Source organism: Festucalex cinctus, chromosome 17 (assembly GCF_051991245.1).
Source record: "Festucalex cinctus isolate MCC-2025b chromosome 17, RoL_Fcin_1.0, whole genome shotgun sequence".
In the NCBI taxonomy this organism is placed as follows: Eukaryota; Metazoa; Chordata; class Actinopteri; order Syngnathiformes; family Syngnathidae; genus Festucalex; species Festucalex cinctus.
Genome location: NC_135427.1, coordinates 18,580,526 through 18,607,861, shown reverse-complemented (window position 1 = coordinate 18,607,861; position 27,336 = coordinate 18,580,526). Strand labels below are relative to the sequence as shown.

Sequence of the window (27,336 nt, the reverse complement as noted above, 5' to 3'; positions counted from 1 at the left end):
AACATATTTTATACTTGGGGTCAGTTTGACACAAGCAATTTAAATAACCAGAAAGTGATTATGATTCAAATGGCTACCCAATTTTATTATTATTATTATTATTATTATTATTATTAAAAATGTCAAGAATGATAACATCTATTATGTTATGGGCAACTTTACCCCAGGGAAAAAAAAGGGAAAAAAAACAATGCAAGGCTTTTACTCTAAAACCCAAACATAATCATGATTATAAAATCAAACACAGGTGAAAACAGAATGTGATGAGTGACATTTTGGCCACATACTGTATTGCCCTGTCAGTGTCAGCAGCACAAAGGTCTGTTGTTATTTCACCTTTTGACCTGTATCTGGAATTGTTTTGATTTTATTAGCAGCACTACATTTTTCCTGTAGTTCAAATGGGGAGACAAATCATAATAACTTTACATTTCTGGAAAGACGTGTGTTTGCATGGGGGGTGGAAGGGTCCTCAGTAAAGATGACTTTGCTAACTGTTGTTGTTTTGTTTGTTTTTGTTTTTGTTAGCAACGTAACATAGTTGAGCTAGCAGTTGTCTGCTTAACCTTCTACTGCCCACTAGACACGTCGTCTTAAGTTGTTTTTCAAAGTGTCTTCAAATATTAGTCGTTCACAGCAAAAACAGACTTGCATATTAAACGATGACACCTACTCTTGATGTCAAGGATTTCTTGTTATACTTACACACTGGAGACACAATGCTTGCCACTAATCTTCGAATGATTGTTTCAACATTTTTAGAGCACTGAATGTTGAAAGTAAGATGTACTGTGCATACAAATACAATCTTAATGCGGGACTTGTGTCCATGTTAAAGTCGCAAGAGCCTCTCCGAGGTGATGGTGTACAGTATACTGTACCCTTAGGCTGACCAGAAGTCCTGTTTTACTGTTACTGCGATTGGTAGACTGTGTGTGCTTGTTATTATTGTTATATATATATATATTTTTAAATAATAAGTCAGTTTATTAGGTACGTCCCTTCCTGAGCGTTCAAAGGTCATAAGCACTACTGATGGCCCAGAAGTTTCGCTCACTGGTAGCGCTCTGCGCCCGCAAACCTGAGATGTGTTGTAACTCGGGTTCGACATGCAAAATAAAAGGTTGGACTTCACAATTGTTAATTAAGACTTTAAAAGGGAGTCATGTGTTTTTGTTTTCTATATTATTCGCATATGAAGGTCAGGCCAAGTGTCCCCTTTTTCGGAAATCAAAATATGGTCACCCTACATGCCCTGGATTCATTCACCAGCAGAGATGGCAAATCCAGGTCCAGAAAGTAAAAACCCAGCAACAGTTTAGCTTTAGCCTCTTGTGTAGCTAGCTAGCTCACTAGCAGGTATCTGAGCACTGGGAATCTAGCTAGGGATCGAGCTCGCTAGCTAGCAGCATAGTGACAGGACTACAAAAATTTGGAGTTTAAGGATTATGCTAGAAATGACATTAAATACACATCATCAAAGGTGGCAAATCCAGGTTCAGGTGCTAGCGAGCAAGCTCCTTAGCGAGCTCCCCGGGTGTTCGGTTACCTGCTAGGGAGCTAGCTAGCTAGCACAAGGGGTTAAAGCTAAACTGTGGCAGGGTTTTTACTTTCTGGACCTGGATTTGCCACCTCTGTTCACCAGCCAATTGCAGGTCACACATATAGCTGGTGCTGGACATCTTGCTTCTCTAAAAGCATCACTTTCCAGGAAACCAAAACAAAACTATACAGTACCCAGAGAAAACCCACATAAAAAAAAAGGGTGAGTATGCAAAAAAGTAAGGACGAAGCCGAGATTCCAGCCCCAAGCCTTAGTACAGGCAGATGCGCAAACCACTAAGCCTAATGCAGACTTTATTGTTATGTTATTTTTATGCCACAGGCTAGTAAAAAATGAGCTGAGATAACAATTTTAGACATGCCTGTTTTAGGATATTCTCTTATCTTGAGGCACTCATTGGGATCTTTCCAAAAAACAGATGAGGACTGATCATCTTTACTTGTCATTTAATACGACTACACAAAGATGGACAGACAAAAAATAGCCCTTTTTCCAAGGTAGCCACAAACGCTCATAATAAAGGTTGGTCATCTGAAGCATAACGGGATGTGGACACACGCGCTGACTCAGCAATATGGCAGAAGGCACGCTAAATACGGTGATGCATGGGCATTAACGCACAATATTGGTTGGAAAATGCCAGCCTATGCATTTTATATCCAGCAATGATACTTAACTATGGTGTGATTAAAATATAATATGCAGCAAAATTTCAAGGATCCTTTGTGTGGTCTCACATTAATATTATTGAGGTTTACTGGAAGCCAGCTGATCCCAACAAATAAACAGTGCATAGCTAAAGACACCCTATAAAACAGTGACATCCGATACATTGTTGTTTTATGAATTTAGTAAATAACACATTTAATGTTTAGCATGGCAGGTGAGATTTTATATGGTTCCCCATCCATGCTTAAACAATAATAGCATTGTTTTTACCTTTGAGTTTTTTTTTGTTTTTTTTTTAATAGACATATGAGATAACATGTCACTCTACTTGAAATGTAAAAAAATAAATAAATAGCTGCTGCTGGTCCCCGGCTCACAATTTATCGCCTGTAGAGGCCTTCTGCAGGATTACCACATAACTGTACATTCAATTTTCACTCCCTCAGTTTGAGGTCAATCAAAATATACTCTTTATGTGGTTGATGCCTTTCTCAGTTATCAGAGTGATGCATTTATTTCCTGCAACTTAATAGTATGTTTGTGTGCCTTTTCCACTTACACTTCCAGTTCCATCACTTCCAACTTCATTTTGCGCTTCTGGTGCTTTTCCAAATTTTCTATGGTGAAAATAATCTGGCTGTCTCTTTTGTAATTTAAACAGTGAGAGAACGTGCAATTTAGCACCTATTAGTTGAAATCTTAGTAAATCATTGACTTAGAAGTCATGAACCTTGTTTTTCTTAACAAAGTTCATTATTTCTCCTGTGAGAGATTCAACAGTCAGCACTGTTACATTTATTTTCACTTTTTCAGCTTCTTGAAAATCTACCAATGGCAACCATGACCTTAACTCATTCAATCCCAAAAACGTGTAAATACATTTTTAATACTTTGTCCTGCACTCCCAAAAATGTATACAGTCTTCCCTCGCTATAACGCGGTTCACTTTTCGCGGTCTTGCTGTATCGCGGATTTTTTTTTAAGTGCAATTTTGCATATTTTTTTACAGTAATATACCAATTTTATAAAATTTCTGAAGGTTTCAACATTGTCAATGTTTGAACAAGAGAGAAATGTGAGAACATGTAAATGCCTCAATGAGAAAAGTGTATAAATTGTGCGGTCGGGGATTTTAGAGCCTTAAAACATTTATAAGAGTTGTAAAACATAAAGCTAACTACTTCGCGGATTTCATTTATTGCGGGTATTTTTTGGAACCTAACCCCAGCGGAAAACGAGGGAACACTGTAAATATGTTTTTTATGCTAAAGCATACAAAAGGCTTTGATGCATCTTCTGACCTGGAGAGGTCACTTAAAGCAATGATAATTATTACAAAAAACACCCAGCAGGTGGCAGTAGAGTATAAGAGCTCAGCCAGGGTCATGTTGCAACAAGCTCTTTTTGCCAGTATTTTCAAAAGATTTGTGAATAATGATCAAACTTGGCTATATTCTGATGCTAATTGCTGCAAATTCCTGATGAAAGAAGGTTTCAGGTTTTTTATTTTTTATTAATTTTTTTATAGCAATAGAACACAATATTCTTTGAGCCTTGCAAAATCAGTCGAAATCCGGTAAAACAGCTGGGAGCGAAGGATGTTGCTTCAGTCAAAATGGCTGGGAGTGAATGAGTTAAAGAAACTTACTAAATGGCACTTCATTTATATAGCGCTTTTCCACCTTACAACGCCCTCAAAGCGCTTTACATTTTGAATACCCATTCACCGACTGATGACACAGCATCAGGAACAAATGGGGGTTCAGTATCTTGCTCAAGGATGCTTCAACGTGGTCACAATGGCATGGGATCGAACCCACAACCTCTGGGTTGGGAGATGTAAACCATACCACCGAGTCACCCCGCCCCCCACCATTCATCCATCGTGTTGTTCATGTAGTGTTTTATATTCAATATTGTTAGTTGTGAAGTAGAAAAAATTTCTATTGTTAGAATTTGGTCAAATTTCTTGAGTCATTTTCATGGCCACTTTTTTAGTTGGTAGACTTTAGAGGTTCCGCTGTCTTATAATAAAAATATTTTTTTTTTTCAGTTTTTCAGAATTGCAAAGTCTGAACTCAGTGCTCATCTTCACATAGCTTCACAGCTCTTTTCATAGGGTGGGATTCTTGATAGAGAGACCAACTTCTCAATTCAGTCATCAATAATTACTTGGAGCTTCGCCTCTGGCCTCCTGACAAGAATGTGAAACGAAAGCTGTTCAATAGCATCGCGGGTTTATGGATGAGGCCAGAAATACGCTGAATAAACTAATGAATGGAACTTGCTAAAAAGTCATCCAGAAATGTGCATTAAATTGCAATACAGATGTTAGATGTACTGTATATGAATGATTTTTTTTTATTACAAAAAAATCCAAGCAAGTATTTAAGATTATAAGGTAATTCCATGCACTGTTTGTGTTTGTAATTTTTAATAATTAAGCACAACTGCATAAGTGGAAGAGGTCGTGATCTGTGAAAGCCGACCATCCGTACTTTGGCCATATTAAAACGTGTGCCTTTGGATTTCAACAGTAATGACTATTAAAGGGGAAAATGCACTTTTTCAGCAAATCCTAAAACTGGGGCATGCCACATTAATTATTAAAGCATATTAAACCTTTGTAGATCCTTTAGGACTGTGCATACTCAACTCTTTATTTTCCCCGTTTTCCAGGTCAGTAAGCCATATATTCACCTGGTGGGACTTATTTGTGTTAGATGCGACTCCTGCTGGGTTTAGTAGTGGAGGCCTGCTTGGTGGCAGCCAGTTATGCTGAAAGCAGAAACGCTAAAAACTACTGCATGCAAATAGAGAGGCAGCGGAGAGATAGTGAGTTGCTGTTATGCATATACTGTCTAGTATGTGCATTTACACACATTTTTTTTAATTAGAAGTAAGCAATTAGTTCTTCTTTAAAATTGGAATATGATAAAGCAGGGCTAACCCTGAGGATGCATGTTCTGTGATTGACTAGTAAACAAATAATCTTAGGGGCCGACCAAACTCCCTATCAACCAATAGACGAATAGCTCAACACTCTTAAGACCTCCCCCTCATTTGAATAACATTTCAACTTGTCAGTATGGCCCAAAACTGCCAAAATTAAAAATAAATGACAAATTAAATTGACACATAAATGACTAAGTAAATAAATAAATGACTAAATAAATAAATAAATACATAAATAAATAAATGATTAAATAAATAAATCAATGACTAAAAGTGAAAATAAAAACGGATATAAAAAAAATAGAATTCAAAAATTAAATACAAATGTATTTTTATTTTCACTTTTAGTCATTCATTTATTTAGGCATTTTTTAATGTATTTAATCATTTATTTACTTAGTCATTTATTTATTTACTTATTTACTTATTTAGTCATTTATTTATTTATTTATTTAGGTATTTATCTATTTTGAATTTTGTCAGTTTTGGTCCTCCATATGTCCACAGTTGTCAGGTTGTTAAAGCTTCACTGCGTATTTCTGATGTAGTTTTGGGCATCCATGTTTTAACTGGACCCTTGACCCTACCCGCAAACAATGATATAGTAAGGATAACTAAATACCGTTTTCCATACAAATGTAATGAGCATGTGTGTTGCTGAGCAAATCTTTCCGCTCAGAGCTCGGTTTCCCCAGCATGCGTCAATATATCGAGTTCAATCGGGCATTTACAAAGCCAGCTTGTTGTAATCTTTCTGCTTGAACTGCCTGCTAGAATGCTTTGTGGCCAACTGTTTATTGTCGTGGCATCAGAGTGCAGCCCATTGAGTACGCAGGCCGCCTATCCTTCCTGCCTTGTGCATCCCTCTGGCAATAGGCTGCTGCTCCCCAATGAGCAGCGCTCCGAACAGGCCGCACTCTTTGAATGGTGTCCATGCTAACACTCGACAATGACAGTTGCATTTTTTTTTAAATGTTTATGAACAGTTGTGCATAGATGAGCAGAAGGATTATGTTGTGTTTCTTCTCGCACTGTTAAGGTGCACCTTCATGGTTGCATTTGTGAATGGCGTGATGAAAAAGTCATAGTAAAAACTTTTCTGTAAATCATGTAAAAATAGATGTTACATTCACCCAATCACAGATGCCAGAAGCAGCCACGTTTTATGAATGAATGCGCAAGAAAAGTTGGCTATATATCTTCGAGGCTGTTTTACTTTTTTGTTAGATTAAACATTAGTAAGTACTTGCTGATGATAGCTTGAGCGAGGCAATCAAAAAAATATATAAAAAATAATCGATCATCTTGTAGCAAATTAATGATAGTGTGACATCCCAGCTTGTGATTTAACTTTTTATTTTATTTTTATTTTTTTTATTTAAAAGAAAATAGAAATTTCCTTGGCTCAGTATGCCGCAATCAACCAACAAATTTGAAAAGAAACAGACCGTAAAAAATATGTCATAATCTTCCCATTCTTCAATTGGGAAACTGTAGTACTCCAAAGTACTAAAAAAATAAGTCAATGAGCAAAAAATATTTTTCATATTTTTACGTGTATTATTTCTTCCTAATAGTTTTTTTTATATACTTATTTCTATATTGTGTTAAATTTATTGAGTAAAAAAAAGCTGTGTCACTGGATTCATTCCATTTCCATTCATTTCAATGGGACACATTAATCAGAATCAGAATTGAGTTCTATTGCCATGTAAGAGATTAAATTTCACCTTACAAGGAATTTGTCTCGGCAACTGGTGCATAGATGACACAGACGAGTAGCATCAAGATGACAACACAAACATTACGTAAAAGATTATTATTTTTTTTTTTAAAAAGTTAAATAAATAGACTAAAATAAACATTCTGACTAAATACCTCATTACATTGACTGACATGAATTTATAAAACATATGATTAACTCATTCACTCCCGGGACATTTTCGCTATTTTACTGGATTATGACTGATTTTGCAAGGCCCATAGAATATTGTGTTCTATTGCTATAAAAACATGGAATCTACCAAAAGAAAGATTAGAGCCTCTTCTTTCAGCACGAATAAATATATATTTCTATCTTTTTCCATTTTGCATCAATTAGCCTTAAAATATGGTTAAGTTTCATCATTATTTACAAATCTGTTTAAAACTACGAGGAAAAGAGCTTTTTGATCTCTTATACTCTGTTGCCATCTACTGGCAATTTTTGTAATAACTACCATTGCTCCAAGCATTCTCTTCAGTTCAGAGGCTGCACCAAAGCCAAAACGTATAAATACATATTTGGGAGCATGGTAATATTTAAGATAGAACGTATTTATACGTTTTTGGGAGTAAATGAGTTAAATATATGATTGCACAGACAATGAATGTGGATAATGTAAAAATGTCCGAATGGACCGTAAGCCTTCTGCCTGAGGGAAGTGATTAAAAGAAAGAAAAAAAAAAACTCAACTTATGAATGTTTCAGTCTATAAACAGTCTCACTGAACCAATTAAGTTACTACTATTTACTAGGGATGGGCGAGTACCGACACTAGGTATCGGTATTTGTGCAGATTCCAGCCTTATTTTAAGGTATCAGTACTCGTGACAGTGGCCTCTACCAGTATTGTCTGCCCTCTCGTGGCCATTTTACAATCAGGAACTAGAAATTAGAGATTGAAGGAATAAAAGAATTGCCATTAATTTCATACAATTTTAAGAAAAAATACTATATTTTGATTTGTAGGTCTTTAAAAAAAATAGTTGTAATTTTTTTGGGTGGTGCTGGGGATTTTATGTATTAGTGATATCGGTATCTGGTATCGTATCAGTGACTACTCTAGATTCACTGTATTTCTAAATATACTGTACATAAACATGTTCACATATACATAGTTCATTATACACATTGGGTGTTTGATATTTTTTATGTAATTCATCTCAGTTCCCCCAACAAATTAATCAATGTTCAAAAAATTGATTATGGTCAGATATGAATTATGTATTGACGAAACAAATAATTAGTTTCAGCTTTCCAATGCTAAGTATCTGAACGTGGAAAAATAGAGGAGCACTGCGTATCTGCATTGCTCCTATTTTCCCCTCCATCATTCCGATCCCCTGTGTGGCTCGTGCGGCTCGGCCCACCCCCCCTCCACCTCCTCGTCTCCTCAACGCAGGAGGTGCGTAAAAGACAGATGCTTTGTGAAACGTAATGTCGTAGTGCACCAATCAACGCACATAACATCAAATTATAGATAAACTATTGCTTGCTCTCATCGAGGTCCCACAGGTGGACGGAATGTTGGACGGAGGAGGGTGAGAGAGTGCGTGGGGGATGTGTATCCTACCACAATATATCTCATTATTCAGCCATTAGCTCTTTTCTTTCTGGGGAAATGCCTCGCTTAAAGGAAAATATCCTCAACACAACTGAGCTATAAATTAAATTAAGCCGTTGCATTAGTGCTGGGGCGTGTGTGCGTATGTGTGTTGTTGTTCTCATTCATAATAATTTGAGAAATGCTTTTATTTCGAGAGATGGGTGTTACAGCACATTGCAAGAATTTGCTCAAGGAAACGAGAAAAAAAACGGAGGCAGTCTTTATTTATTTATTTATTTTTTTTGATTGAACAAAGCCTATAAGCAGCTGGTTGCAAAGCGCTCTTGTAGCATTGAGATCACGTTAATCCCGTTGTAACTAAATTGATTTACAGGCGCAGTAATGTATTTAGGATTAAATGCATTTAGCATTTTATAGATTTAGTTTGCTTCTCTGCACTCGAACGCATGTGTGGTTACTTTTGATGTAAGCTTAGCACAAGCACATTCTTACGATTACATTTAGGAAAGTGTTGTAGGGATGGCGATAATCATTAAACGGATCATTATGAATGTGTTTGATTCTGTGAAATGTATTATTGATTACGGATGGCCTGTAAAGCTGAGTCCATTTTGATCATTTTGTTTAACGGATGTACTTGACAGAAGTATTAAATCCATGGATCAAAGAAAGCTTTTACAATAGGCGTTGATGCTAAATATATACGTTCTATTTTATGATTTTAGACTTAGACTTAGACTTGACTTTATTGATCCCTTTGGGATGGCTCCCTCTGGGAAATTTACATTTCCAGCAACAATAAGAACAGATAATACATTAATAATTAATAATTTACATCAATTCTGAGATATTACTCAAATTTGTTACAAGCTTTGCAAAAAAGTAGACGCACAAGTAGAAAAATGTAATGTAAAATGTAAAAATTTATAACAACATTTTTTGCCTGCCAAATTTAAAGAGCACCTGTTATGTGAATTCTTTTGACATTTAATGTAATGAGGACGTCTTCAACATTTTTTGATCCACTACGTACGCTCATCCTCCTCTTTTTCTAATCAGTTAATTACTTTCATAATTTAATGGAAAAAAATTACCCCGATAGTTTGACATGAATAAATATTCTGAATGTCATACGCACACATTTATTAAATGCCTTACTTCAATGCATGTAGTTATGTTTATTGCTCAAACAACCTGTGGCACCTTTAACATAACCATCCGCTGTCACCTAGAGGATCATCTTCGGTCAAAATTAATAGTGCGATTAATCTGTGTTAATACATGATGAATGCAATATTTTTTTTTATTAACTCATTAAATTATGATTTAACTTTGACAGCACTAATAAATATATGTAGAGAGAGAGAGAGTACTCAAGTACTCTTAAGTACTCGGTGACGACTCAAGAGTTGAGTACAGTACTTGTACTTTTGTTAGTCTAAAAAAATAAAAAGTGATATTGAAGATCCTAAATGCATCCTGTTTACACATCCACTGTATATATGAAGTGTACGCACACGGTCTCCATCTCAACCACTTCAAAACCCGCCCAACCCCATCATCTTTTCTCCAATCTCCTTCCCTTAAGGACCTCCCAAGCCTCCTTTGCCCCGCCTCCCCACCCCTCTCCCTCCGCCCTTCTTCTGCTTCCCTGTGTTTCTCTATTCCGTCTCGACCTCCCTCCCTTCTCCATTTGCATGCTCCGGCTCCTCCACCTCTTTCTCAAAGTAAACAGAGGAGAGAAGAATAGAATCAGGAGCATCACTTTGCTCGCACTTCCCGCGACTTCCCCTCCCGTGAAAACACTTTTACGCTCGGAGTTTCGTCCGTGCGTGTGGGCGTCCCTCGTCTGCGTCCGCCGAAGTAGTAAGCGTCTGCCTGCGCATCGCTGCCGCTTGAAAGAAAGCTCGAAGGGAGGGGACAAGAAGTAGAGAGAGAGGTTGAGAGGTGAGAGGATAGACAGAGCGGTGCGTCTGCGAGAAGAGGTGTGAATAGAGTCTGTCTCTATGAGTAAGGGGTCCCGTCTTCACATGCTGTGCTCTATGGCAAATTCTGGCTGTGTTCTGCTGTCCGGGACCGGGATGTTACCACATTCTCTGCAATGCCCCCCTGCCTTCCTCTATCTGCCCCAGGTAAGCGGCACCCAGAGCACTCACAGCCACTTCCGATACGCATCCTTTATGTTCCATCCACTTTTCATTTAACTTTTTCAACTTCACATCTCACCAACTCTAAATGTGATTTTGGTTGTTAAATTACTCAAAATGACTCAATTCCCCAAACTTTTTTGTGTGTATTTTTGCTTTTGTCACATGATGCCAGTGATAAAAATATAAAAGTGTGAATTTAGCGCTGATCCATGACAGACTTTTTTTCCTTGTTTTCATACTATTCATGTGAGTGTAGATGTGCGTGAGAGAGAAAAATGTGCGTGCGTGAGCATGTGTGCATGTTGAGCGGGCAGCAGGACAGTGACAGATGTCGGCTCCGAACTGAATTAGACAATAGAACCAAATGACTACTGGCGCACTTCTTCAAGTGGCCTCACTCAGATGGCTGTGTTTCTATTAACTGTGCCTCATTTCCTCAGTTATCACTCTGCGGGTTTCGCTCAGTTTGCCTATACTGTAAAAAAGTATTCAATTGACTCGACATTGGTCAATTACCGGGCTGCAACTCAGCCTCTTGAGTGTGCATGTGTGTAGCTGTTTTTTTGTTTTTTGTTTTTTGTTTTTTGTTTTTTTACTGCTGGCACATGTGCACTAGTGGCAGGCATCCCCCCCCATTTTTTTTTTTTTTCCTCCAGACAGTTTGTTATTGCAGGCATATAAAATATGATAAGACTGGCGAGAGATGCCATATAAAATATGATCAGGCTGCAGTGAGCTAACCTGCCACGTCCAGCCTCCAAATAGCTGCCACACATCACCTTTACGGGACGGCCCAGAACCACCAGCCTGCTGGCGCTGCACACAAACAAGGGTTGCACGCGCGCATAACTCACATAACATGCACCAGCTGGGACGCACGCACACACGTGCAACAACTTAAACCCTCACTTGTATGTGAGGACACATGCACGTGCACTCGCACACAATGAGTCCTTTGGGAAGCAGTCTGTTAGTCCCTCACCGTGTGTGTTCATTTATTTGCTTACGCAGATTCAGATTTTTTTGTTTGGATTTTGAAAAAATCTTTTGAGTAGTTATGAAATGGTGCTTTAAAAGAAAAAAATACACATTTTTGCTTTGCTCTTTTTTTCTTTTAATAAAGCCATCAAAGGTGTGTTTCTGAATGTGACTTTTGTAAATGCCCCATTCCACAGCATTGCAACACTTTTGGATGCAAAATATATATATATGCTATATATATATTATTATATTATATTTCTGGGTATTGTGCGCTTTATTTCCAACGTCAATGATTTGCAATCATTCTGAATCGGCATGATATATTGGAGCAGTGGTTCTTAACCTTGTTGGAGGTACTGAACCCCACCAGTTTCCTATGCGCATTCCCAAATAAAAAAAATATATATATTTTTTTAATGTATTTATTTATCCCAAATTCTAGACATAGGTTATACTGGCAATCAAAATAAGCAGGATGAGTAACCTTTTTGTTGAATCTAACTCTGTTCACCTTGAATTCATGTTGTGTTGTGTATTGTTCATATCAATGCAGGTGTTCATTTAGTTTTACTCGATAACCAGTTGCGCTGACTAGAATTTCTCAACTCGGCATTGCAAATCATGCAGTTAGGACGCTGATTCCCATCACTCAACTCATCTTAATATTTATAGAGGACTATTTTCTTAAGATTGAACCCAGGGTCAGCAAATGCAATGAAAACAACAGATGCCCCAGAATTGAACCCTGTGGAACACCATATGTTCCGTTATATTTGTGAATACATATTGCACATATTTGTCTGACTACTTTTTTTTTTTTTTTTTTTTTTTTTTTTTCTCGACAAAGTGTGAAGGGATTAAAATAATTGCAAAAATAATAATCATGTGACGGACCATCATAACAGTCACAAGTCGACTACTGACTAGGGATGTAATGATATCCAAACATCACGATACGATATTATCACGATATGAAGGTCACAATACGATAATTGTCACCCTATTGTGGGGAGGTTGGTGATAGAAAAAAAGGTCACAATATTGTAAAAAAATTAGCTTATACTAAAAAACAAACAAAAAAACAAACATTGTGTTTTTGTACATTACTGCAATGAAAAATATTAAAAATATTATATATTAAAAATATATAAATATATATTTTGAGGCATTTACTTGCTAATGCTCGCACACATTGAGTTCCAACAGATATTGACAATTTACGTCCCCCCTTCATCCTTCACCATTAGCGTGGGTTTGAAACATAGAAGGGCCAAAACATGTCTTGTTAAAATTAAACTGCACTATAAAAAGGGTGCTAGAACTGCACAAATGGAAATCAACCAGACTTTTTTGAACAGATGTGCTGATTTTAATATCGTAACATCACGACGATATATTGTGGCAGTTTTAATATCGCGATATCATGATATTGCTGTTATCTTTACATCGCTACTACTGACTGCACCATATTATTATGGAAAGTGTAGATCAGGGGTGTCAAACATACGGCCTGCAGGCTAGAACTCAAATCTGGCTTGTAAGGACTGAACACAAACTGCAGTTTTTTTGCTAAAATTAACTGTTATCCATTGGAGGGCGCATTGTCGACCACTTAAATGAAATTCAGAAATTTGGCTATTACTCAGGATTTAATACAAAAAATCTGCAATAAGATAATAATACATGGAAATATTTTCAGAATGTGTGTATTTGGTCATAAAAAAATCCACCTGTTATTTATATAGTTTATTTGCCCACTTGAGATCAGATTTGGGTGAAAGTGTCCCCTGAATTAAATGAGTTTGACACCCGTGGTGTAAATGGTGATAGTCTCTCACATGCCAGGCGACAACTATTAGAGTTGATGCAATTAGAGTTGATGGATGTTGAGGTTTTTAATTGTACTTTGAATTAATGTTGCTTGGAAACGGCAATAAGAAACATGCCTAGCTTTGGACTCGTGCGTATTTGCTTCTAAGCAGGATCCCACGCTTCATGTGCCCTCTCCTCATCTATCCATCCATTTGCAGACAACATGGATCACAGCTAAACATCCGTGCACTCTAAAACATTCATCTCCTCCCTGTCTGTGTATTGAATTTCCATTCTCTCTCTCTTCTTCAATCCTTCTCTTTGTATTGCTCTCTCGCTCTCTTTTTCCCAAGGCGACGGCTTGGGGGAAAAAAAAAAAAAAAAAAAAAAAAAAGTCCTCGTAAGTCAATACGATGTGCTAAATCTGCTTGTGCAAGCTCCCCAGCTCTCTCCAGGGAGGGAGGAAAGGAGTTGTTGAAGGGAGGAATCTTTACCAAGGCGCACCTAATAGTTAAACACTTCCTTTGTGGTGGTCAGAACACACAGAGTAATGTGGTGAAACAGCCCGCCGCTCGCCGCACTCTTTGCTCTTCTTCTCTCATATCTTGATGGTCTCTGTTCTTGCTTTTTTGCCTCGGTGTAGTGCTCGTGTTGTTGCGTGTTGTTGCATGTGGATATTGTGAGTTGATACTTAATAATTCTCAAAGGGTTTCTCATCATACGTCATCCATGGGGCGTTTTATTTTTGGTTCTTAATTATTGCAGAGGTGGAATTCGACATCACACTCACACGACATGGCTTTACCTTGGAAATAACAGCTCCGTTACCGATTAAGTAATTAAATGAGGGGTTTCAAATTACAGCGAGTATGTGTAGACCGTATATGAGGCATTAAACAAGAGGAACCCTGGGTAGTTCTGTAGAGTAAACAAGACGATAATACTTTTCCAGTGAGATGCGAAGTCTTCACGTTTAAGAATTTAGCAGAAGTAGAAAAGAAACATTTGTCGCACATCCAGTATATTCAAAATGGACAACGGCAACATGACCATCAGCAAGTATGAGACACGCTCGGATTCATTTGTGTTGCATTATGTTCATTCAGCTGCATTGTGGTAGTAAAGCAGCAAGTACTCGGTTATTGCTCGACGGTACTTGACCATTTAATCTGAGCCTCCAATTTCAAAAGGCCCAGTGTCGAATATCAACAACATACATTGCTGATGCTGTTTTATTGTTTTATATTAGACTTTATGTTTTCACATAAACATGTTTGCAGCTGTTGCTGCTTTGTTTTTGTTTTTTTTTCATGCTCAGCAAAATCTATTTAAACCAGGGGCACTGCCGCCAACCATGTTTTAAGTAGTTTCTTGACTATCTAAAAAATGGTTACTGGTGAGAAAAAAAGGCTTAAATGGTATATGGGGAAAAAAATCAACAACAATCATTCTTTTTTTTTTTTTTCTTTTTTTTCCTCCTTGGCTCTCAATGGAGTTAGATACTTTTTACACTGCTCCCTCCCTTCCCTTATCCCTTGCTGGGTTTGTCTCATGTAGTCTTTTTGTCTACACCCACTATCATCATTGGCTGCATTTTAATCCATAATAAAAATTATGGAATTAATCAACTGAACTCTCAACGCAATTGAAAAAGTATTCTCAGCCAGGAGACCAAGAAAAGGGGAGCCTGCTTATCCAGATGGAACGTTTACGGCCGGGTATGCATATGGATCGCTGGAACAAGTGGAAGATTGAAGAATTCTGCCAAAGATGTCAAAGACTCATATATAATTGGAATTCAGATAATAGATATTTTGCTGTTTGGAGTGGGAAGTTTAAAGATTTATTGGAAAATTTGGATGACGATGGCAGCAATATTGGAATTAGCAAAGCTGCCAGTTATGATGCCAATACTCAGACTAGATGTGATTGTTTGCCTCTAAGAAGTGACCAGAAATTTGGCTAAATGATGCCCACTGAGAAGTCCAGGCAGAGACTAAAGACTGACTGAAAATAAAATCGGCCTGACCTAAAAAAAAATAAACAAGGCCTTGGCCTTCTCCTGGATGGTTTTATCTGTTGGAGGTATCTCCCTTAGCCCTCCTTCTCTTGTGCTTCGTGACATTACTGAATCAAGAGGTTGTCTCCACGGCAATGAGAGGATGACACACTAAACAAATTGCAAATTGCATATCAACGCCTATTGTTGATTACCCCTTCCCCCAGTCCTTCCTCTGTTGCTGTGCAGGTGCGTTGGAAGGTGGTGGGAGCCTGTCTATGGTTGCAAAAAATTCAGTGCGTTTGGGCTTTAACTCATTTACTCCCAGCCATTTACACAGAAGCAGTCCCGTTCGCTCCCGGCTGTTTTACTGGATTTTGACTGATTTTGCAAGGCCCACAGAATATTGTGTTTTATGGCTATAAAAGCATGGGACCTATCAAAAGAAAGATTAAATTCTCTTCTTTCATCAGGAAAAAAAGTATGTTTCTATCTGTTGCAGCAATTGGCATTAGAAGAGAGCTAAGTTTCATCAGTTTTCACAAATTATTTAAAATTGTAAGTAATTGAGCTTTTTTTCTACATGGGCCTGGTTGATCTCCTTTGCTCTGCTGCCACCTGCTGGCCGTTTGTGTCATAACTACCATTTCTGCAACCGTTCTTTGCAGTTGAGAGGCTGCATCAAAGCCTTCTGTATGCTCTAGCATAAAAAAAACAACAACCCAAAAACATATAAATACGTCTTTGGGACACTTAGAACATTAAAAAAAACACGTATTTACACGTTATTGGGAGCAAATGAGTTAATGTCCCTTGTCTGATGCTTCCGCCACACCCCAATTCCAAATGTGCAAGTATTTGAGTCTCTGTTTGGTGGTTATTCATGTGGCTGTTTGCTGAGCATCCTCTGGGACTGTTTTTTTCTCCCCCCTTCCCTCTTTCTTATGTTTTATTTTTTGTTTTCATCTGACAAAGCAGCTTCCTCTTCTGTCTGTCTGTTTACCATAGGAGCAATTAATGCCCTTTGGCCTGTAGATTTTGCACGTGAACACCTTCAAAACACTAACAAACACAAAATAACACCCAAACAGAAAAATACTGCAAGCCTTGTTGATTAATAATGCAGGACTGCTTGTCTATCAATTTAACAACATATTGTTTAGCGGTGTATTGTTGTGCACATGCAACCGTAAGATCAAGATTGATTATATAAACACTGGCCCTCCTCCCACGTCAGGTCATTTTCTTTGCCTGACCTGCCGCAATGTATGGCTCCACTTCTGCCATCTACATTCTTGTACTTACACAAGTTTTCTAAGCCTTGATAAGCTCACCTGCTCTCAGGCCAAGTTCATACGGCTCACGCTTTACATCTCTCAAAGTTACTGCTGAATCCTTAATGTCATTTTTTCACCATACGCCGCGCACACATCCCCAACAGACAGCGTGTGCTGCCTCTCATTAGCTGTTCTCACCCGTGTGCCAATTTATATAACACGAAGAATGTAATTGGCCTCAGCAGAGGTCTTTGTTTTTCTTTCCTCTTCAATCCCGTCTTCCATCCGCTTGACTTTTCTTTCTTGGTCACTTCATTTCCACGCCCTTTTTCTTCTCCTCCCTTTCTTTATCGCTCCCGTCTCTATTATATACAATAGGAGATATACATTTGACCTTGAAGTAGTGTTGTTCCGATACCGTTTTTTGTCCCCCGATACCGATTCCAATACCCAGCTTTGCAGTATCGGCCGATACAGATACCATACCGATACCTAAGGTTTTTATTTCTCAACATGAAAACGCTGTCCTGCAATTGGTTCAAAGCCTTCAAGGGCCAATAGGATATCTTAGATGGCATGCAGTGAGCATGTCACATATCAGTGAATGTCGCATTAGCTTTGGAATTAATGGTATCGGCATGTTACTTGTGAGTAGTCACCGATACCGATACCACTGTTTTAATGCAGTATCGGTATCGGAACAACACTACCTTGAAGTTACTTGTGTATAAGTACAGACAACTAATGCACTGCTCTATCAATATATGGAGAAATACAGTCACTTATAATGCCACTCATAAAGTGTTTCGTGTGCTGAAGGTGGATCCCAAACTATTTATTCATATCGAGAGGCGTAGAACAAACCCGACTAGACGAGAAACAAAGAGAGTTGCACAGAGGGACAGAAGTCATAATCCGACAAACACACACACACTTCTCAGCCAGCTACTACAGACAGTGAATTGATCTGATTGGTTGTGACTAAGTAAAGGATTAAAGATTGACATCACAAAGCTCGTGACATCACATAGCATAAAACCAGTTGAAACATCATATTCCAGTTGAAACCAGATGATGTTACATCAGTTCAAAACACACACTTGTTACATCAGTACAAAACAGACACTTGACCTTACGGTCATGAACCCAACTTAACGGGTTATGAACTCAAACCTAATCCCGGCGTGACCCCAGACATGACAAAGTGACATTAAGCCACATACGTTTGTCTTAATTTCGTACATAGATGCTTAATTTATCCTTGCACACCCACATTGAGTATAATTTTGCTACATTGAGAGAGAGAATTAAAAAAAAAAAAAAAAAAAAAAAAAAAAAAAAAAAAAAAAAAAAGTTCAACTTTGATCCAAAGTATGATTTCGGGCTTTCTGAAGGTGAGCATTCAGCTGTTATTAAAGTAAAAGTAAAAGCCAAAAATCACCAACCTCTTTTAGTATCTCCCTGCTGACTTACAATGACAGCCTCCTTGAAATGATAGGCTGCAACTGGGATATTTGTGTCTCATAAATCCGCTATCATCCATTGGTATTTACGGCCATTCCGTCAGGTGCAGGTTTCCAAAGCGTAGGGAAAAAAAAAACATGGCCAAGACAAAGCCCAGCCTCAACCCCCACATCCGCCATCCTGTCAGCTTCCCAAACCATCTGTTACACTCATCCACCCACCAAGGAAATTTACCTCCACTCCAAGCTAAACTTGGAACCTGTTCACCTGGCATGACCTCACTTGCCATCCTTCATTAAAACAAATTCCAATTTCACAAAATAATGCTGATTTACGAGAAATCCTTACCCCCCAAAGATTATATAATAGCAACAATACATTGTGAGACAACTATGGTTGTAAATGAATGAAACATTTCCAGCAACTTTTGCTTTAGCCTTTATTTATGTAAATAGGAGAGTAATAGTAATAAAAGTGGTCATAATAAATTGTAAATTATCAGCCCATGTGTAGAGCCCTTTTTCCCACTTGACTTGTTTTTTTATGGCCTTCAATGCATGGCAGAGCGTAGGACAGCGCAAAGACGGCAAAGGCCCGGTTGCTAAGCCACTGAAGGTACCTGGTGCCTTTTCTTGCTTGTCTGGAAGTAAATTAGTTACTACGGAAAGCCCTGGCTTTGCTTATAATGAAGTGGAGAAGAAGTGATACAAAGAGTCTGTAGCAATTAGGGGTGTTAAAAAAAATCGATTCGGCGATATATCGCGATACTACATCGCGCGATTCTCGAATCGATTCAATAAAAAAAAAATCGATTTTTTTTATTTTTTTTTTATTTTTTATTTTTTTTAAAGAGCTCAGAATTGTTCATTCGGTTGTCTTACCAATTCAACGTCTTATCATCATTGCCTTTTTTGTGTGTGTGTGTGTGTGTGTGTGTGTGTGTGTGTGTGTGTGTGTGGGTGTGTGTGTGTGTGTGAATCGATTTTTAAACTTCCATTTTTAATGGCAAAATATTCAACAAAACGTCTGACTTCGGGTTAGGATTCACACCTTGAGCATGGAAGAATGTTATATGAACGGAACATTAAGCCTTAATATTTTATTTTAATGCTGTTCAAACATGAAACAGATTACAACCTCTATAAGACTGAAATTTCAGATAAATAAATAATACAATTTCATATAAATCTTACACTCTACAAGCTTACTGATTAGTATTTTTTAAATTTGAATGAAAAAAAATCGCAACAATCGACTTATAAATTCGGATCGGGATTAATCGGTATCGAATCGAATCGTGACCTGTGATACGAATCGAATCGTCAGGTACTAGGCAATTCACACCCCTAGTAGCAATGCTATATTTTTTTAAGCTAACATTTTTTTTTGGATTGTAAAAAAATGCTACGATACAACATTTCCACCATTCACAACTTGGCATTAGCCAATATTAGATTCTTTATGTTAACAAAATGAGGAAAAATATTGTACTATTACAGTATTAAATGGCAGCTGTACCGGTAATTGAAATATGTGAGTGAATAAAAACAGCATTCCCCCCATTGTACACAATCTATTTTAAATTTTAATCAAAATATAGAAACATGTACCATGATGATGTTCAATAAATAAATAAATGTTAACATTCTTAGTCTGTTTTAATTCTGCTTAGTAAGTCACTGTTTCCCATCATTGGTGAGCTATTTTTAGGCTACTCATGTTGTCCGTGGGGCTAACTAGTACCGCTGGCACTGATTCTGTTTATTTTGTTTTTGTTTTATTAGGACAATGCACATCCATGAGGGCAAAACGCATCAGTGTTTGCAGTGTCTACCTTGTCTTCTTGTGTGTGTTTGGACAATTAAGTATAAACTACAAATAGGTGGCTCGTTTACTCAACTCTGCAAGCAGCCAATCATATTGTGCCCTGCTTAGATATAAAAAAGAAAGAAGACAAGCTCATTATTGAAAGCTTGACTTTTTAAAACCATGGTAAACCGTCAAACCGGGAACCGGCCCATACCTAGAAGTCACTGTGCTTAACTCATTTGCTCCCAATAACGTGTAAATACGTTGTTGTTTTTTTTAACTCATTCACTGCCTGCCAATTTAGAAAAAAAGAGAGGCTGCAGAAATGGTAGTTATTACACAAACAGCCAGCAGGTGGCAGCAGAGCAAATGAGATCAACCAGGGCCATCTAGAAAAAAAGCTAAATTACATAGAATTTTAGATTTGTGAAAACTGATGAAACTTAGCTCTCTTCTAATGCTAATTGCTGCAAAACGGAAACAGATATAAACATACCTTTTTTCCTGATGAAATAAGAGACTGTAATCTTTCTTTTGGTAGGTTCCATGCTTTTATAGCAATTGAACACAATATTCTGGGGGCCTTGCAAAATCAGTAAAACAGCCGGGAGCCAACGGGATTGCTTCTGTCAAAATGGCTGGGAGTGAATGAGTTAATGACGACATCCACTCTTGTGAAGTTTTTATTTTTGCTCGATATAATTCACATTTTTGTGTAATTCATTTGTTGGAATAGTCAAGTCATCTTTATTCATATTGTGGGGGCCTTACAGAGAAGAGAATGTGTGATCTAAGCAGAAGTTAAATATAAATTGACCTAGCCACTGGGACTCACAGGAACAAAATTAGTGATGAGTAAAATACAATTATACAGTTTGAATTTAACGTGAAAACAATGAGAAACACACATGAGAGAAGTGGGAGGAGGAGGTCACAGTTTAAGTCAGGAAAGGTTTCAGGTACTGTCTCATATAAAGGTCTCTGAACAGGTGGATAGCTTTGCAGTTAAAGGTTATCCAGACCAGCCATCTTGTTAGCGCAGCATCCGGTTGACAGAATACAGTAGAGGGAAGGGTCATTAGGTCAGGGGCTGCAAACCCTAACACAGATGAGGAGGACCCTGCTGTCATTTGGTTAAGGTTGCAGTTGTCGAGGAGTGCTAGGGTGTTTTATTTCATATATTTTTTCAAGCAATGATGGAGTGCCATGTAATTACCTCCAGTATTTATCCCCGGATATACTCAACCGACTGACAGCATGAAAAGTAAAAAAATCGCTGCAATACTGTATATGTGTGTATAATGTGTATCATTAATGTATATTTAATTAAATCATTTGAATTAATGCTTATATAAACTATAGTAGGGATGTTCGATACCACCTTTTTTCAGACTGAGACCAGCACGAGTGCTCAACTTTTGAGTACCGTAGTCGTCAAAACTGATATTACTAGTATTTTTGATACATAAATTGTCCCCCGTAAATGACAGATAATTTTAAAGAAAGACTTAGGTATCCCATTTAGCATTTTTCCTAAACTAAATTAATGGCAATTTCTAGCTCCTTATTGTAAAATGACCGCACGGGGGTATCTGTGATGGTGTAGAATTTGGTGCCGATTGAAGAAATTTAACGGAAAAAGACAGGAAACTGCTAACTTCAATATTTGACGAAATAAACTTTGCCCTCCTCATTGTATAGCAGAAAACCACACAACTTATCTCACTTAATCAGTGAAGAGATGTAACTAATGAAAATGTCATAACTAAGTATAATGAAAGAAAGGTTAAAAAGTTCATTTCCAAGTATTTCAAGAAGTGCCCTCAGGTTTTCATTAATTAGGATTGTTCCTCCCTGGCAGCTTTTGCCATCCTATAAGAATAAGATGTTGAATGCCCAAGGAAATCTTTGCTCTCGCACCCACACCTTTGGATGCATGACAGATTTATACACATGTTCAAGCATAATCAAGCATGTCCTTTTACCACCCCCTCTCTTAATTATCACTAATTGTGGCCATTAACAGGGGACGACGAGGTAAATTGAACAGTGAGTGGAGGACAAATATTGATGTTAATCGACAGAGAGGTTTTTAAGGGGCGTTGTCGCCCAAATGTCACCGATAGGTTCCCATTAACCCTCATTTACATAAATCTTGAACCCTTACAAACTCAAAATGACGGTTATCCTAGCGTCAACACTGGCTGCTGCTGCCCTGTTGTGTGAGTGCGAATGCTTCTCTGAGCCCACACCATCCATCCGTTCATTTTCTATACCACTTATTCTCACTAGGGTTGCAGGTGTGTCAGAATCTAACCCACCTGATTTTGGGAGAGAGGCAATGGCGTCATTCCATGACAAACCTCCCAGTGAGTTCAACCAAACAGATTTTGATTTTAATGAAACTTGGTGTACATGTTGATAGTGATAGTACAAAATTAAATCTCAAATTTTAGGTCAATCACAGCAGACGTTTGGGAGCTACGGCCCGCCGAATTTGGACATTTGGTCTTCCTTTGAACCATTGAAAGTTTGAAAGTGTGGATATTTTGACTCCTTATTGCTGCTAATCAAAACATTTCATATTAGAATTAGGGGTGCACCGATCGATCGGCCAGCCGATTTATCGGCCCCGATTTCCTTAATTTTGGAAGATCGGTGATCGGCTGATCCCTTAAAAATAAACCGATCTTTTCCACTAGTGTTGTTCCAATACCGTTTTTTGGCTCCCGATACGGATACCGATACCCAGCTTTGCAGTATCGGCTGATGGCGATACCATACCGATACTTAAGGTTTTTTTTTCTCAACATGAAAAAGCTGTCCTGCCATTGGTTCAGAGCATTCAAGGGCCAATAGGATATCTTAGATCGGCATGCAGTGAACATGTAACATATCAGTGAATGTTGTGCACGAGCAAGACACAAGATGCTGCATCCAAAATCCTATATTAGCATTGGAATTAATGGTATCGGCATGTTACTTGTGAGTAGTCACCGATACCGATACCACTGTTTTTATGCAGTATCGGCACCTCTGCCGATACCAGTATCGGTATCAGAACAACACTATTTTCCGCCAATCTCATCTCCCTCCTCAGAGGTCTGAAAAAGCCTCTTCTGCTGACATGACTAAACGGATTTGTATTTTTATTTGAGAGCACTACTTCATGTGCAGTTAAAACAACCCATTTGTATTATTTCACCAATGTTGTTCATTGTTTTCCAATAAAACAAGACTGGAACACTGAAAATATAAGCCGCTTGTCATGAAAAAAATCTATATCGGCAAAAATCGGGATCGGCAGGTCAGACTTCTTCAAAGATCGGAGATCAGCTGGAAAATTGTGATTGGTGCACCCCTAATTAGAATACATATTTTAAGATGATAATGGGGATAATTGTTCAATGACTTGAAATCTACGATGATTCAGAGGGATTGTACCACGCTGAAATGCAATTCTATCCGCCGCGTACGTCCGCAGAGCGCCAAATCTGTCTGCTTGCCTGATCAAGTCCACCAAAATGCGCCACCATTTAGACCAGATTTTTGCGAGTCTAAAATCAATTCAACTTCGTGTCAACAGGAATAACGTGATCCCAAACACAGTAGACTAGACTTGCCCCAGCAGGAATATGATGCAAGTTTTTACGTCAAATGCTCATGTGCCTGTCTAAGAAAACAGGGCACAATGTGTTTAAATTGCACGACATCATGAATGGTCATGACTTTAACATCAAATGTCATGTGACTTTTTTTTTTTTTTTTTGTTTTTTTTAGGCATATTTTATCCACACTGAGCTGAACTGTTTTGGTTGGTAGCCATGGGATGAGGTGTCAGTACTGTCTGGGATTCAAAACATCCAGTGGAAATGATGCATGGACCTAATACTACTTGACTAATGTTGTATGGGTAGATGGGAGACACAGACAACAACGCATGTCCTAAGGGTTACCCACAATCCCCTACTCCGCACTCTCTAGCTGCAGAGATTGATGGGAAGGCATTCTATCAAATCATATTTCTAACACATACCAAAGTTGATGCTTTAGGGGAGAGGTTTGTCAAATTAGGTTGGGAGAATTCACATCTGGATGTGGATGACAGGATACAAGAAAAATACCTAGGGACAGAAAGCTAGCTTGGATACAAAAAGTCAAGGATAAGGCAGCAACAAAGTCTGCCTCGCCTGCAAAAAAAAGAAGAAAAAAAAGAAACAGTAACATGTTCATTTGAAAGAAAATGGACATAAAACTTGACAAATGCAATAACTTCTGAATTCTTGCCAAACAAGTATGTTCAAGTATTTTACCATGATCCTGCAGCTTTCTTTATGACACATAAAGCTTGATATGGGGATTTATATGCTTTGTAAAGCAATACCTCTTTTTATGACTTTCACAGTGGTATAAAATGTCAGACCACCCCTGGCAATGAAAGGACCACCGCACTATAACACACAAAGGCACACGAGTACAAAGGTTGATAATAATTGCAAATCTAAAGAAACTTGCAGGGAGATTCTGAGAAAGTAATTGGGTGGTGCATTTCTGGGGGAGGTTTGGGTCACTTGGTGTAAAATACTAATGCATAACATATCTCCCCTCTCAGAACTCCTCCTCCCCAACCTGTAACTTGGACTGCATAGGGGTGTAATCTCTGACCCCTTCATAGCATGGACGATATACATCACATCTACTGGTCAGGGTATCTATTATGAATGAGAAGCACACCGGCATTTGTAATTGATGGGCTGGACCCAGGGTGGACCGTGCACACACACACACACACACGCGGGCACGCACACTGGGATGTGAAGTACTACTTTCAGTCATGTTTGGGGCTATAGCAGAGCTGACATCGCCTGCACATTCAGCAGGGCGTGTTCAATTTGTTACTTGCCCCCTCTACAGCAGAAAAATGGAGAATGGGAAAAGAACCTGCAGGAGTAAGAAGTTTGCAAAGGGGAGGATGAGAGATAAAATGTGGTAACTATAGATCATCTGTATTTTTTCATGGGCCCGCTTGTGGAGTAAGTCAGAGGCAGCGCTTTGCCAAGTAAATGAGCTCATGTTATTATTCCTCTTATCTCCAAATATGTTAGCATAGCAATTATATGTTAGAATTTCAACTTCTTGTGTTGACTTTGGGTAAGAGGCAGGGTACAACCTGGGTTGATTGCATCATTTATTGCCATCAAACGCTCAATCAAATGCTTTCTGTCTACAGCAAAACAAACAGTAAATAATCATCATTTTAATTATTCGATTCTTTTGGACAATTGTGAAACTGTTTTCAATTTGTCGTATTCATAATTATATGGAGCATACCATTTAGGGCAGGGGTGTCCAAACGTTTTCATTTGAGGGCCACATACAGAAAATCAGAAGGACACAAGGGCCACATAATGTTATGAAGAGAAATTGTTTAGTCCTAAAAATTGTGCAAATAATTTATTTGTGCTTTTGCATATTTAGAAAAATGCTACAGTATATAAACCATTTTATTTGTAATATGGCAGTAGGGTTATTATAGTTTTGGAATGTTTCATTTTAGTTAGTTTTTATTAGTTTTCAGGGTGGTTCTGTTATTTTTTTATTAGTTTTAGTTCTTTAATAAATGCTTAGTTTTAGTTAGTTTCAGTATTTGTATTAGTTTTTTGTGTGTATTACTTGTGCGCAATATTTAAAAAAACACCGTGGGAGCGATGTCATCTGAAGGTGCTTTTCTATTGGCTGCTGCTAGATGACGTCACTTCTGTGTGATATCAAAATAAATCTTCTTAAAAAAAAAAAAAAATCAATTTATTTTTTCGTTCACGAAATTGTTTTTTGAATTTTAGTTTATTTCATTAGTTTTAGTTAACTGAAATAACCTCTAATAGCACTTGTGTTTCTTGACACCCTCCCTTCCTAGTTCTCCAAACATTTTTATTTTTATTTTATTTGAACTGAGTCAAATGCCATTTTTAGCATATGTCGCGGGGCCACGAAAAAAATGGATGGCGGGCCGAAAATGGGCCCCAGGCCGTAGTTTGGACACCACTGATATAGTGGGGGGGTGGAAATCAGCCACGGACCGGTTCATGCAAGTCCATAAGTTTTGTGGACTGGCAGTCGGGGTTGCAGGGTATTGGGCTGATTAATAAAATAAATGTGAGTACTTTTATGTACCTGAACTAACAGCACAAACACCATAAAAAGGGCTACTTTGGGGTATTTTGTCGATGTAACAGTAAGTGTGAACTGTGAAGCCACATTTTTATGTAACTATGTGAGCAGTGTCCTCCTGAAATGTCCCAACATAACAAAGCAGTAAGCACCACAGAACAAATAAAGTCCATGAATAACTCACCATAACAATAAATCAAGAGCTGCTCGCCGCATATTGTGCAGAGCGAGCCTCGTACACGGGAATCACTTGATGCCGCAAATCCATATTTCAAGTAGGTCTACTATTGTCTGTGATACACTTGTTTTGTTTTGTTTTTTCTTAGTCATAGGTTGTTGTGTCGTCTCATCCTTGAGTCTTTTCCGTGTTGCAAAGACGAGTTACAAAAATGCCTCCGATCATAAATAAACGGGAAGTACAGTACGTTTTTTTATTCTTCCAACTGTGCATGCTGACGTGGCCCGGTCCAAAGTGGCTGGGCAGCGGTCCGGTAGTTGTGGACCACTTGTGTACGGCATCTGCTTAGCCTCGATCATGTGTTAGTGTTAAGATCAATGGAACATTCAGTTGAGGTAGTATGACATCATGGGCCGTAATTATGGTTATGTGAGCTGACTGCCCATTGTCTCCTGTGAACCTTAGAACGTTACGATGTATTGTTTTCACAATATTGTTTAGTATAGCCAGGTACGAAGCGGCAATCCAAGCTAGATAGCTCTGCCGTGGCACCTTAACTCATTTGCTCCCAATAACGTGTAAATACGTTTTTTTAATATGTTGTGACCCAAAGACGTATTTATACTTTTTTTTTTTTTTTTTTTTTTTTTTTTTATGCTAGAGCATACATAAGGCTTTGATGCAGCCTCAACTGCAAAGAACGGTTGCAGAAATGGTTATTACACAAACGGCCAGCAGGTGGCAGCAGAGCAAAGGAGATCAACCAGGGCCATGTAGAAAAAAAGCTCACTTACTTACAATTTTAAATAGATATGTGAAAACTGATTAAACTTAGCTCTCTTCTAATGCTAATTACTCCAAAACTGAAACAGATACAAACATACTTTTTTTTTTCCTGATGAAAGAAGAGACTTTAATCTTTCTTTTGATAGATGCCATGCTTTTATAGCAATAGAACACAATATTCTGTGGGCCTTG

General features: G+C 38.1%; 1 protein-coding gene across 12 annotated transcripts in view; it reads left to right on the top strand.

Annotated features, from left to right (window-relative positions):
- The window catches only part of rbfox3a (RNA binding fox-1 homolog 3a), a 509,587-nt gene that overhangs the window by 372,295 nt on the left and 109,956 nt on the right, over positions 1–27,336 (top strand). Inside the window, exon 1 of one of the 12 annotated variants that reach the window (XM_077501741.1) lies at positions 10,267–10,649. The exons of the other annotated variants lie outside the window; for them this stretch is intronic. Coding sequence (XP_077357867.1) covers positions 10,524–10,649 — 126 coding nt within the window. The 5' untranslated portion in view covers positions 10,267–10,523. Of the gene's footprint in view, positions 1–10,266; positions 10,650–27,336 lie in introns of those variants that run through there. 12 annotated transcript variants of the gene reach the window in all.